The sequence below is a fragment of the Lactuca saligna genome, chromosome 2, assembly GCF_052625555.1.
Source record: "Lactuca saligna cultivar CGN05327 chromosome 2, ASM5262555v1, whole genome shotgun sequence".
In the NCBI taxonomy this organism is placed as follows: Eukaryota; Viridiplantae; Streptophyta; class Magnoliopsida; order Asterales; family Asteraceae; genus Lactuca; species Lactuca saligna.
The window spans coordinates 121,106,332-121,117,532 of NC_136418.1; the positions used below are offsets into that span (position 1 = coordinate 121,106,332).

Sequence of the window (11,201 nt, forward strand, 5' to 3'; positions counted from 1 at the left end):
TTTACAATCCCATATTATATATGGTTTTGGAATGAGATTATGAATTTATGATTAGTAAAGTCATGAAAAGAATATGTTTTTAAACAAGTTTTGGTAATTATTTTCAAGAAAAACATATTCTGTAAATCTAAAAAAAGGCCTTGTTTTTATGCGGTTTTGGGTTTTTGTGGTGGTGGAGGTGGGAAGACAAATCGGTAAAACCATCCAGCCAAAATTGCGCCTAATGATGGACATATCCAGTAAACATAAAACTGCTCCCATGTGTTATGTTTATTATTCACATATGCCCACCCAAATGCCTGTGATCATAATCATAATCAGAATCAGAATGTTTTTAATGTTAAAAAGAAGTGTAAATCTTGTAAAAGATCGTATATGGGGATCAAGGAACTATGTTGATTAGAAACAGAAAAGGGTTTTGTAATACTTACATTTGCAGGATTCATGGAAGGACCTGTGTAACTTGAACCAACAAGAATCACAACCATAGTTGCCATGGAAAGCATCCAGTTCTTCAAGAACAAGCTGTTAGGACCCTTGATGATGATCAAGAGAACAACGAAGGTGATAACGAAAGTCAAAACTCCCTCAGCAATGGCTCCAGTATGCAAATCGACTTTTAGTGTAGGTCCTTCTAGCAGATGTTTGTACTCTAATGGCATCAGCTCCAAAAGAGCCATGACACCACCAGCTGCACCAATCGCCTGTCGACAATTCAGAAATCAAACACTGTTTTTACATGTTTAGCACTAATAATCAACAAATATTGATCCAATTCTGCGCTATTTATAGTTGAATGTAACGATCTGTTTTCGCAATTTCAACTGTAACCTAACAATTTGGGTAATTGGAAACCCTTAATTCGTCAAAAATTAGGAGTACGAAAAGTAATGTTTGGTTGTATTACCTGAGCAGGAAAGCGGACGGCGGTGGACATGAGTGTATCATCGTCGCCACCGGCACCGGCGATACTAAACGCAATTGTACCGATCGCATTGAAGCTAGCGCCACCGAAGGCATCGGCAATCAATCCAAACACGACGGAGATAACAAATATAAGGGAAGTAGTGATTGCAAGGGAAGCCAGCCCTCCGGCGCCCATCGAATTAGTAATAATGGAAGTGGCAGCGCCGAGGGTGGAAGCACAGAATATCCACATGAAGGTCACCACCGCATCACCAACTGCCGCCTTCACCACCCCCATATCTAGAAATGAACGGATTCAGCTTTCCGGTGTAACAGAATCCGCAGGTGAAATCAGTTCACCTGAATATGGATTAGAGAACGCCACCTAAAATCAAAATTTCAGCGGATTGATTGTTGATGATGAAGATTTTGGGATCGAGAAATCAGTGATCTAGGGGATCTGGAAATTGTTTAGGCTCCTGTTTCAATGAGTTAGGAGATAAGTTTGACTATATGATGTGAATTGTGAAGTGAAGTGTATATCTCATTCTTAATATCCACGTTCAAGATCCATGAGCTTTTTAGTAGCAATATAACGTATTTTACTTTATTTTATTTGAGCGATATAAATAATATTATTTGGTTTTTTATATATAATAATAAATAATAAATAATATACATAGCCATATTAAAAGAAAAAATAAAATGTTGCTATCGACATAATTTGTCATTAAAGCTATCTTTTTTGTCCGATTTTAACATGTCGACTGACAATAGAGTAATAGTTTTATTAATTGTATAAAATTATTAGGTAGAAATGTATAGTCCCTTTTGACGTGTAAATTAATGAACTCGCTGATTTGCAAAATGGCAAATTGTATGAAAAGTATTACAGTTTGGACTTCGGGTTTAATAATCAAAAGATTTTTTTTTATGTTTTAACTATTGAGAGTTTGATTTTTTTTAAGAAAACATCATATAAATCTTGATCTTTATTAATATAATTTGAAATTTATTTTGTTTAACTCTCGATGAAATTTTAATATTCGATTGAACCATTAAATGTTTGAATTTTATTTAAAATGGTTTTATTAAAAAAAAAAAGATTCAAATATTAAAGTAGAAAAAAAAAATCGTGGTTAAACAAAAACAAATTCAAACTATGTGTTTTTTGTGGAATACGGAAAAAAAAATGACTTCACTTGTAGGTTTGGTAATATACGATTCTGATATACTTAAACATTTTAATGACGAACACTTTATGTATGTCACAAAATGAGCAGCTGTCAACACTATAATTGAATAAATGCCACATTACACATGCCAAAACTTATATATCAGATTCAATAAAGAAGATTCTTTTTTTCTTTTTAACTTTTAAGAAATGTCGTATATAAGTAAGTATATTCAGATCCAGTTAAAGCATGAAAAGAAAGCACCACTGCCCAATCTTTTTTCACAAGTATGGCCTCCACCCTTTACTTCTTTTTCACTCTTGCCTTCTAAAAGAAGAAAGTCAAGAAATCTTGCAAAACTAGAAATTGCAAAAGGTTGGTTTATATGAATCTAAATAGTCCCAACTTAAATCAAACAGTTAAATTTAAACAAGGGCAGAATTTGGTATATACCTTTCCTAAATAGCTAAATATCGTATTTGTCCAGCTTAAATTCCAAATATCGTATTTGTCATTCCTAATATTTTTTAATATCATATATGCCCAAATTTATTTTTTTAATAATTTTTATTGATTTATATTTCTTTTTATATTAATTCATTATAATTGAAAATATATATGAATTGGACAATAATGCCCTTGCTTGTAAACTCCTATACTACATACGATCGTGATATACTACCTGTATTGCTGCTACCTGTTAGCACTTCCGATCGACTGCTGCTTCCCTAATATCTCATCACGTTCACACATCAGGTAAACAATAAGCGATCCTTTTCCAATTTTGCATTTCTTTAATTTTGTTATTGATGTTTGATTTGTTCCCGTGAATGTGTTAAACGCATCAGGTTAACAATAAGCGACCCTATTCTTATTTTTCCTTTCTTTAATTTTGTTATTGATGTTGTTTGATTTGTTCATGTCAATTTGTTGAAACGTTGGTATCTTGATGTTTCAAACTGAATTAATTAACGTGATATCATGGTATAAAGACTTTGAAATCTGAATAATTCAAACTATTTGTGTATGATTCGATGCCTTTTGTATCAAATTATACATGTTTACTGTTTTCCACACATAAATCTATAATTAATTCAAGGTTTAAAAAACTGTAATTAATGTCAATAACGTGTTGAAACCTATACTTGATTACAATCTTGAATTCTTTCTACTATGTTAATTTTGTGTGATCTTGATGTTTGAAGCTACCAATGCCTGAAGATCATTCTCAAAGAGAAGATATTACACTTCATGACACATCAAAACCAATATGGGAGAGCAGGGCTACGTCTCCAATAATCGAGTATGTTTATGTAAATATCTTAATTTTAATTTATTAAACAATTTAAACTTTTACTAAATTGTATGATTGTTTGTCTAATTAATTTTCAATTTCAGGCGTATACCAACATCCAAGTTCAAGTTAAAATTGAAATATGGGGGTTATTTTCGTCTAACAAAGAACGATTGTAGGCAAATATATTGCTTTAGCTCTCAAAAATGTATCTACATAGACACACTTTTGTACAAGTTAAGTCAACTACATGAAGAAGTGACAAAGCGTTATGAATCAAAGAATAACCCAAAATTTTCTATTCTTTATGTTGAAAAGTATACACCAGACAAATCCTTTATTGAACTTGATTCTGATGAAAAGTTCATGGCTATGCTTAGCATGTATGGAAGCAAGAAACAAGTAATAATTTATGTGACAACAAAGAATAACCTCGGCTCCAATAACCATACTAACAATTTGTGTGTCAACAGAGATGAACCACACAATGAGTATGATGCAGACCTTTGTCCTAGTGAAGAAAGCTATCATAGTCATCTCATCTCTGATAATGAAGACGATCTAATGAATGATGATGATGAAGTTTACTCAGTTAGTAAGAATAGTATACGTATGGAAGTCGACTCAAAATTTGAAAGCGTGGTTGATTTTAGGAGATCTTTGAACCACTTTGCAGTCACAAATGAGTTTAACTACTACATTCAGAAAAGTGACCCGACAAGATTCACAGCAAGGTGTGAAAACCTAGAGTGTGAGTGGAGAATTCATGCTTCTATTACACAAGATGAAGTTACCTTTGAAGTAAGTGTATACCTTAAGTTATACTTAACACCTTTTATATTAAAAATATATTTATGTTTATTTAATTTTTTTTTTAGGTTAAGAAAATGGTAGAAGTACATACTTGCACTTGAAGTAACAAGGCTGGCAATAAGCATGTCACGCAAGGATGGGTCGCTAATGTAGTTACTGACAAGTTGAAATCTGATGGGGATGTCTCTCCATATGAGCTTAGAAATTGGATTATGAAAACTTACAATGTTGACGTACCATACCTATAAGTTTTTAGAGGGAAAGAGCAGGCTTATACTGACATGTATGGTAAGTGGGAAGACTCTTTCATAAAGATGGATGAATTTAAAGAAGAACTATTACGAAGGAACGAAGGAAGCGTTGTTGAAATTGACTTTGACATAGTTGGTAGAAAGAAACTTTTCAAAAGGTTTTTTATTTGTTTAGTAGCTTGTTCTAGAGGGTTTGTTGCTGGTTGTCGTCTGTATATTGGTCTTGATGCCTGTCATTTGAAAGGAAAGTTCAATGGTGTACTAACTGCTGCAACTGGTATTGACGGTAATAATTCTATCTTTCCTATAGCATATTGTGTGCTTGAATCAGAAAACATACAATCATGGACATGGTTTCTTAACTCACTCAAAAAAGAAATTGAAACCCCAAATGGTCTGGTTATCTCATCGGACATGCAAAAAGGGTTAGAAGTAGCCATGATGAATGTTTACCCTAATGTTGAGCATAGAGAATGTATAAGGCACTTATATAGCAACTTCAAGAAACACTTCCGTGGTGACTTCTTTAACACCAAACTATGGGTTGCTGCAAAAACATATCGTCCTACCAAGCATGATAGATTATTAAAGGAAATTAGTGACAAAAATGAAGATGCAGTTGCATATCTAAATACTAACCACAAAAAAATATGGAGTAGAAGCAAGTTTGGTACTACTTCCAAGTGTGATTACATCACTAATAATATTTCAGAAACATTTAATTCTTGGATTGGTAAATTACAGTATAAACCCGTGCTTGATCTCCTTGACGCAATTAAGGAAAAGATTATGAAACAGTTTGATAAGAAAAAGAATTTGGTAAATACATGGAATGGTGCATTGGTTCCAATTGCTAAAAATCATCTCAATAACATCGCTAAGGTAAGAATGTTAGATATTTCAATTGAATGATTATATTTGTTTTAGTTTTTACTTCAATAATACATATATATCTAAAATATATCTTGTAGCACCTGGTTCCTGGTATGTAAATCTTATTTGAGTGTTTTCCATTTTTAGCCTTGGACTCGGCGAGTCATAGGTCCGACTCGCCGAGTAGAGCCGGGACCCGGGACACATTTTAAGTTGGCGACTCGGTGAGTCCATATCCTGGACTCGGCGAGTCACCGTTGTTGGATGAAACCCTAAGTTTCAAGGGTTTGCACCCTATTTAAACTCTCGTTCCGCCCCAATCTCTCCCCCATTCACCCTCAGAGCCCTATACCTTGTTCAAGAGTTGTTTCTTTATGAGTTTGAAGCATTTGGTGTGTTCTCTTGAAGTTTTGGAGTGAGAAAAAGAGTAGATCAAGAAGAAGAAGACGAGGTCAAGCATCTTTGAGCTTTCTCAGTGTGTTCCCTAAGGTATGACTCGATTTTCCCCTTGCTTTCATGCTTATAGTTATTTATAGCTCCATTAAAGTCTTTCTTGAACCATTTCCAAGCTTGTGTATGTTTGGGGGTTCGTAATAAGCTGAGTAACCTCTAGATCAAGGCATGGTTGAGCTACAGGAGCTCAGATCTACTGCCTTTATGGACCCATGTTGCATGAAAACCTTAGATCTACTCTTTTGGTGCATTTTGAGCCCTAAAACCCTCATAGATGGATATTTACACGTAAAGTTGGAAACTTTACGTGTTATTCATGCTCTAGGAGCCCAGATCTACGAATGACATGGACTGGATTCAAGCAAAATCGCGTTTATGGCTCTTGCATGAAGAAGACTCGGCGAGTCGCTCATCTGACTCGGCGAGTCTAGTCACGAGTCTCCGAGATTGTCCCCTTTTAGCTGTGTCGAGTTGTGTAGTGAGTTTAGGGTAGACTTGGTGAGTTGGAAGCCAAAACTCACCCATAATGGAACTCGGCGAGTCGATGCCCAGACTCGGCGAGTTCAAGGCAATCTCCTTAGATCAAGAACAGACTCGGCGAGTTGTTCATACAACTCGGCGAGTCACAGTATAAATTGTTCATCGGATGAAGATGAGCTCGGCGAGTTGTTCATACAACTCGGCGAGTGGGATGAAGGACTTGAACATCAGTTTGGAAGGACAACTTAGTCGTTTGGACATGGACTCGGCGAGTTAGCGAGCCAACTCGGCGAGTCGAGTCAACTGAAAGTTGACTCTGACTTTGACTTAGGGCATGATCAGGGGTAGAATGGTTATTTTACCCAAAGGTCAGTTAGCAGTATTTGACTAAGTGTTTGGTGGGAATTTCAGCCGGAGGATTTCCGGAGCAGCAGCAGCAGACAGACTATTCCCACACAAATCAGCAGCAACTACGAGGTGAGTTACTTTCCAGTAGCGGTGGGTCTAAGGCCACAATGCCGGCCCACCGGTAGGAGATGTGTGATTAGATGATTGTCTTTGTGATATTCATCTAGGGTTGCTACTACCTGTGTTATGTTTATGTGTTAGTGACAGTAGGGGGAGATAGTCCCCGAGAACACCGGTCGATAGAGCCGAAGGGGCAGTCATGCCCAGCCATGCTAGATAGACTATGTGATATATGTGTTATGTGGTAGTAGTAGGAGGTGAAATAGTCCCCGGACAAGTATCCGGTCGAGAGGATTGAAGGGGAGCCAGCACCCAGATATGTTAGGCAGTATCCGGTCGAGAGGACCGAAGAGGTAGGTGATAATTTATGTATGTTATGTGATTGTATGGTATGTGGTACAATAGGGGAACTCACTAAGCTTTGTGCTTACAGTTTACATTTTTGGTTTCAGGTACCTCTTCATCGAAGGGGAAGGAGCTGGCGCGGTAGCGGCACATCATGCACACACACTGGTTTCCGCATCCATTGGATTTCTCTGGGATTTATACTCTGATATTTTGATTGGTTGTATGATTTAGCTTTTAGACATGGTTTACGTTGTGATGTGGTTGATCAAACAATGATTTTAATTATTAGCGTTTTCTAAAGTAATGTTTTAAAAATGAAATTTTTGGACGTGAAAATTGGGTCGTTACATATCTATTTCTAAATTTTCATGTAGAACTTGGGTGAATATGAAGTTACTAGAAGTTATGACAATCAAGCTGAAGTGAATTACAAGGGAACACGTTGGGAGGTCAACCTAGAAGAAAGAAAATGTAGTTGTCGAGTGTAGCAAGTTCGGGGCCGACCATGTGTACATGCAGCGGCTTTTATTGCTTTTATAAGGGATGCTAATTAGGACAAATATGTTGATCCCTATTTCACTATAGAGAAGTTTAAAGCTACATATTCTTTTCAGATTACTCTGATGCCAAGACGGGATCAATGGGCACAAAAAAATGGGGAGAAAATATATCCACCTATTATCAAACGTCCACCTGGACGACCAAGAAAAAACAGAATTAAATCATCAGATGATTCTAAAAGAAGACACAAATGTACGCTATGTGGACAGTATGGACACCGTGAAAAAACATGTAAAAATCCAGCATCTCAAAGTTTGGACCAAAGTGAAACATCCACATCTAAAAGGTTACTCAAATTTCTATTTTTTTTTCATTAAACAACAACAATACTAACAATGAAGATAATATTTTTATTCATTTTAGGAAACGTGGAACGAATACAAAATCGCAGGATGGTTTGGGAGTTTCGGGGTCTATATGAAAAAAGCTTGTGAATTAGTTGGTCATTTTAACAATTTTGTAAGCTTTAGTTGCAAATGTTCTTAACTAGGGTTCAATTGATGGATTCTTTTTTTAGTACGTGACATAAATAAATATTTTAATATAGTTTTTCTTTTGTTAGTACGTGACATAACAATTTATTTTCTACAATAACAAATTTAAAGTCAAAGGACCAAGCTGTAATATGTGTAAATTTAAAGTTCAGGGACCAAACTGTAATAATTGCAAAACTAAAGTCCAGGGACCAAGTTGTACTAATTGCAAATTTAAAGTCAAAAGACCAAACTGTAATATGTGTAAATTTAAAGTTCAGGGACCAAACTGTAATAATTGCAAAACTCAAGTCCAGGGACCAAACTGTACTAATTGCAAATTTAAAGTCAAAAGACCAAACTGTAATATGTGTAAATTTAAAGTTCAGGGACCAAACTGTAATATGTGTAAATTTATGGTCCAAGGACCAAACTGTAATATGTGCAAAATATAAAAGTATAGGCACCAAAATGTAATATGTGCAAATTTTAAAACAACACTAATGCCAAATATATACTTTAATGACCAAAATTGTAAATATTAAAGTATATAGATCAAAAATATAGTTGTTCTAATCAAGTATTACAAATTTTTAGACGTTCAAAATATGACTCATGATTTCTCAAAGTACAATGCTATTTCTTGAATTCAACCATTCTTTTTCTATCTCTTCATTTGCCGAGTAATGGGATAAATGAAAGCAAGACTTGTGAAGCATCAGAAGCTCCAACAGCAAAAAAGAATATTGACCCTGTATTGTTTACTGGAGTGTTCCTGACAATGTAGCAATGGAAACCGATAATGCAACCTTTGGTGATAAACTTAGATCTGCTTCTCAAAGTGATCATAAGTTCTGCAACAAAATCAAAAGTCAATGAACATGTTCAAGACCTTAACATTTTGGATAATAATAATGAGAGTGAGGGGAGCATAAACATTCTTTTTTTTTTGGAACTTCTACCCACTCAAAAATTTCAATAATAAAAAAGAAACATTTCTATTATCAGCAAGAAAAAGAAGACACATTTTGTTTAAAACAAGAAACAAAGCATAGTTTAACAAGTTAAAAACTTGTTCAAGATTTATGAAAATGCAAGATTACATACCCTAATTTTGAATAGCCTTCCCAACAGTGAAAACTAATATGGTAATGAAACTTCTAGCTCTATTTTCTCATGAATTCCCTTTTGCTATCGTGATGCACCTTGAAATTTGTTTCTAAATCACTCATTTGGTATAAAGGAAGAATGAAGCAATAGTTAAATGCATGTCAACAATAAGTAAAATCCTATGTTTAACATGATTAACAGGCCTCTAAATTCAACTAATAGTGTCTATCACTATGTTCTTGGTATATCAATATATAATATGGCTTGAATACTCAGAACTTTCACATGATTAACATGATTAACAGAGTACTGAATCTAACTTCAACCATTAGTGTCTATCACTATAAAAGACACCCAAGATTCAGACTTCTCTCCATCAATATACGTTAGTTACTATTGCACTATATCATGAACTTCATCTTAGAACATCAACAAATCTAACAATTAAACAAGATTAGCAGGCCTCCAAATTCAACCTTTGCTCCTGGCATTGTATTCCACCGATTTTGCCAGACAAAAAGTTAAAAAAAAATATCTCTTTTCGAGAGTGTAAAGCTTAATTAGAAACATGTACCTGAATTAGAGTAGGAGATTTCACTTATAACCTAAGAACAGACGATGAGAAGAAACCTATCAGGCAGTCGATCGGCATTATATGCGTGTGTGTGACACCCGCAATGCAACAATCGGAGGTATGACGGAGCAGCAGGCTCGATCGAGTTTTTGTGTGTGTGTATGACACCGGCGAACCAGCAATCGGAAGTTTGACGCAGTAGGCTCGATGGAGATTTTGTGATGGGGAAGAAAGCTTCGGTCGGGACAGAGATTGGATCGGAAAAAAGGGGAGATAGGGCACACTGATTCTTGGTAAAGAAATTACAAGGGCATTATTGTCCAATTCATATATATTTTCAATTATAATGAATTAATATAATTAAAGAGAAATATAAATCAATAAAAATTATTAAAAAAATAAATTTGGGCATATATGATATTAAAAAATATTAGGAATGACAAATACGATATTTGGAATTTAGGCTGAGCAAATACGATATTTAGCTGTTTAGGAAGGGTATATACGAAATTCTGCCTTTGAAAAAATCAAATTAACATTCGTGTAAACCGATTGTTAATACTTAATATTGTCATTGTGTTTGATAAATCTAAAGTTTAAAAAGTATGATGTTTTGTGTTTTGGAAATATGAGGCTAGAGACAATTTTTTGAAGTATTACGACTTTTTATTCTTGTTAGACTATCTAATATAATTTTAGAAACAACTCTAATAATTTAATATAAGATTAACCATATATATTATAAATGAAATAAAATAAAATAATTATTAAAAACTAATATTTAATTCTCATTTTAATAATAAAAAAATAATCCGAATCATAAATTGATAATTTTGTTTTTGTCTAAACAAATCTAAAAATCTTAATATTTCGGTATAATTCAATTATGATAAAACAAAAGTAACAATGCACAAAATTTAACAAACATAAGCACGTTAAATCGAAAATGTATATATGTGAACAAAAGAATCACGAATCAAAAAATAAACTTGTTGATATATAGTGAATTGAAACACGAAAATATGTAAATTGTAATAACAAAGTGTAAGACAAAAATAGTTTTGATATGGGACGACCTTGATGATACAACAATCAATTGAAGAATTGATCTTGAATATGTCATAAATCATCGTGTTTGTGTTTCCGTCATGAGAAAAATGAATTTGTAAGAAAATATCAATGTATGTTTCTAGGCCTTCAAATTATATCTTACTTCGTGTATTTATAACCTTCTGATGGCCATCAAATGAAAAATAAATATTGTAAAACTACAAGCAAGTAACACCTCGTTAAAATAATTTAATAAATATAAATGAATTAAAAAATTAATTTTCAGATTTATAGTTAAAAATAAGACAAATTGCAACAAAGTTATTAAGTTAATCAAAATTTTCGATTTTGATACTGTACTTTTTTTGTCTC

The 11,201-nt window shown here is 34.0% G+C and overlaps 3 protein-coding genes and 1 long non-coding RNA gene across 6 annotated transcripts; 2 read left to right on the top strand and 2 right to left on the bottom strand.

Moving 5' to 3' along the window:
- Positions 1-14: 14 nt before the first annotated feature.
- On the bottom strand, positions 15-1,487 carry LOC145031450 (aquaporin SIP1-1-like). Its single transcript, XM_078980003.1, has 3 exons — positions 908-1,487; positions 432-704; positions 15-299 (listed from the first exon to the last, which is right to left on the bottom strand). The coding sequence occupies exons 1-3, from the start codon at positions 1,202-1,204 to the stop codon at positions 147-149; spliced, it is 723 nt and encodes a 240-aa protein (XP_078836129.1). The 5' UTR covers positions 1,205-1,487; the 3' UTR covers positions 15-146.
- Positions 1,488-2,687: 1,200 nt separating this feature from the next.
- Positions 2,688-8,138, top strand: LOC145031451 (uncharacterized). 3 transcript variants are annotated; one of them, XM_078980007.1, is made up of 8 exons: positions 2,691-2,837; positions 3,287-3,384; positions 3,480-3,758; positions 3,849-4,176; positions 4,254-5,801; positions 6,657-7,066; positions 7,166-7,908; positions 7,986-8,138. In XM_078980007.1, exons 2-5 carry the CDS (start codon positions 3,293-3,295, stop codon positions 4,287-4,289), a joined length of 735 nt encoding a protein of 244 aa, XP_078836133.1. In that variant the 5' UTR covers positions 2,691-2,837; positions 3,287-3,292; the 3' UTR covers positions 4,290-5,801; positions 6,657-7,066; positions 7,166-7,908; positions 7,986-8,138. The 3 variants fall into 3 exon arrangements, with proteins under 3 accessions (XP_078836132.1, XP_078836133.1, XP_078836131.1); XM_078980006.1 differs by having other exon boundaries at positions 2,688-2,837; positions 3,287-3,394; positions 3,480-4,176; XM_078980005.1 differs by having other exon boundaries at positions 2,692-2,837; positions 3,480-4,176.
- LOC145030033 (uncharacterized) lies at positions 4,503-5,381 on the top strand. Its single transcript, XM_078978471.1, has 2 exons — positions 4,503-5,321; positions 5,367-5,381. The coding sequence occupies exons 1-2, from the start codon at positions 4,503-4,505 to the stop codon at positions 5,379-5,381; spliced, it is 834 nt and encodes a 277-aa protein (XP_078834597.1).
- Positions 8,139-8,627: 489 nt separating the features above from the next.
- LOC145029041 (uncharacterized) lies at positions 8,628-10,066 on the bottom strand. Its single transcript, XR_013676331.1, has 2 exons — positions 9,780-10,066; positions 8,628-8,949 (listed from the first exon to the last, which is right to left on the bottom strand). It is a non-coding gene; the product is annotated as an uncharacterized LOC145029041 (long non-coding RNA).
- Positions 10,067-11,201: the final 1,135 nt, after the last annotated feature.

Coding starts and splice junctions, on each gene's coding strand:
- LOC145031450 (XM_078980003.1), bottom strand. CDS start 1,204: ATGGGGGTGGTGAAGGCGGCAGTTGGTGATGCGGTGGTGACCTTCATG. Junction 705..907: donor CCGTCCGCTTTCCTGCTCAG/GTAATACAACCA, acceptor AATTGTCGACAG/GCGATTGGTGCAGCTGGTGG. Junction 300..431: donor CTTCCATGAATCCTGCAAAT/GTAAGTATTACA, acceptor TTATGATCACAG/GCATTTGGGTGGGCATATGT.
- LOC145031451 (XM_078980005.1), top strand. CDS start 3,293: ATGCCTGAAGATCATTCTCAAAGAGAAGATATTACACTTCATGACACA. Junction 3,385..3,479: donor GCTACGTCTCCAATAATCGA/GTATGTTTATGT, acceptor TTTCAATTTCAG/GCGTATACCAACATCCAAGT. Junction 4,177..4,253: donor AAGATGAAGTTACCTTTGAA/GTAAGTGTATAC, acceptor TTTTTTTTTTAG/GTTAAGAAAATGGTAGAAGT.
- LOC145030033 (XM_078978471.1), top strand. CDS start 4,503: ATGGATGAATTTAAAGAAGAACTATTACGAAGGAACGAAGGAAGCGTT.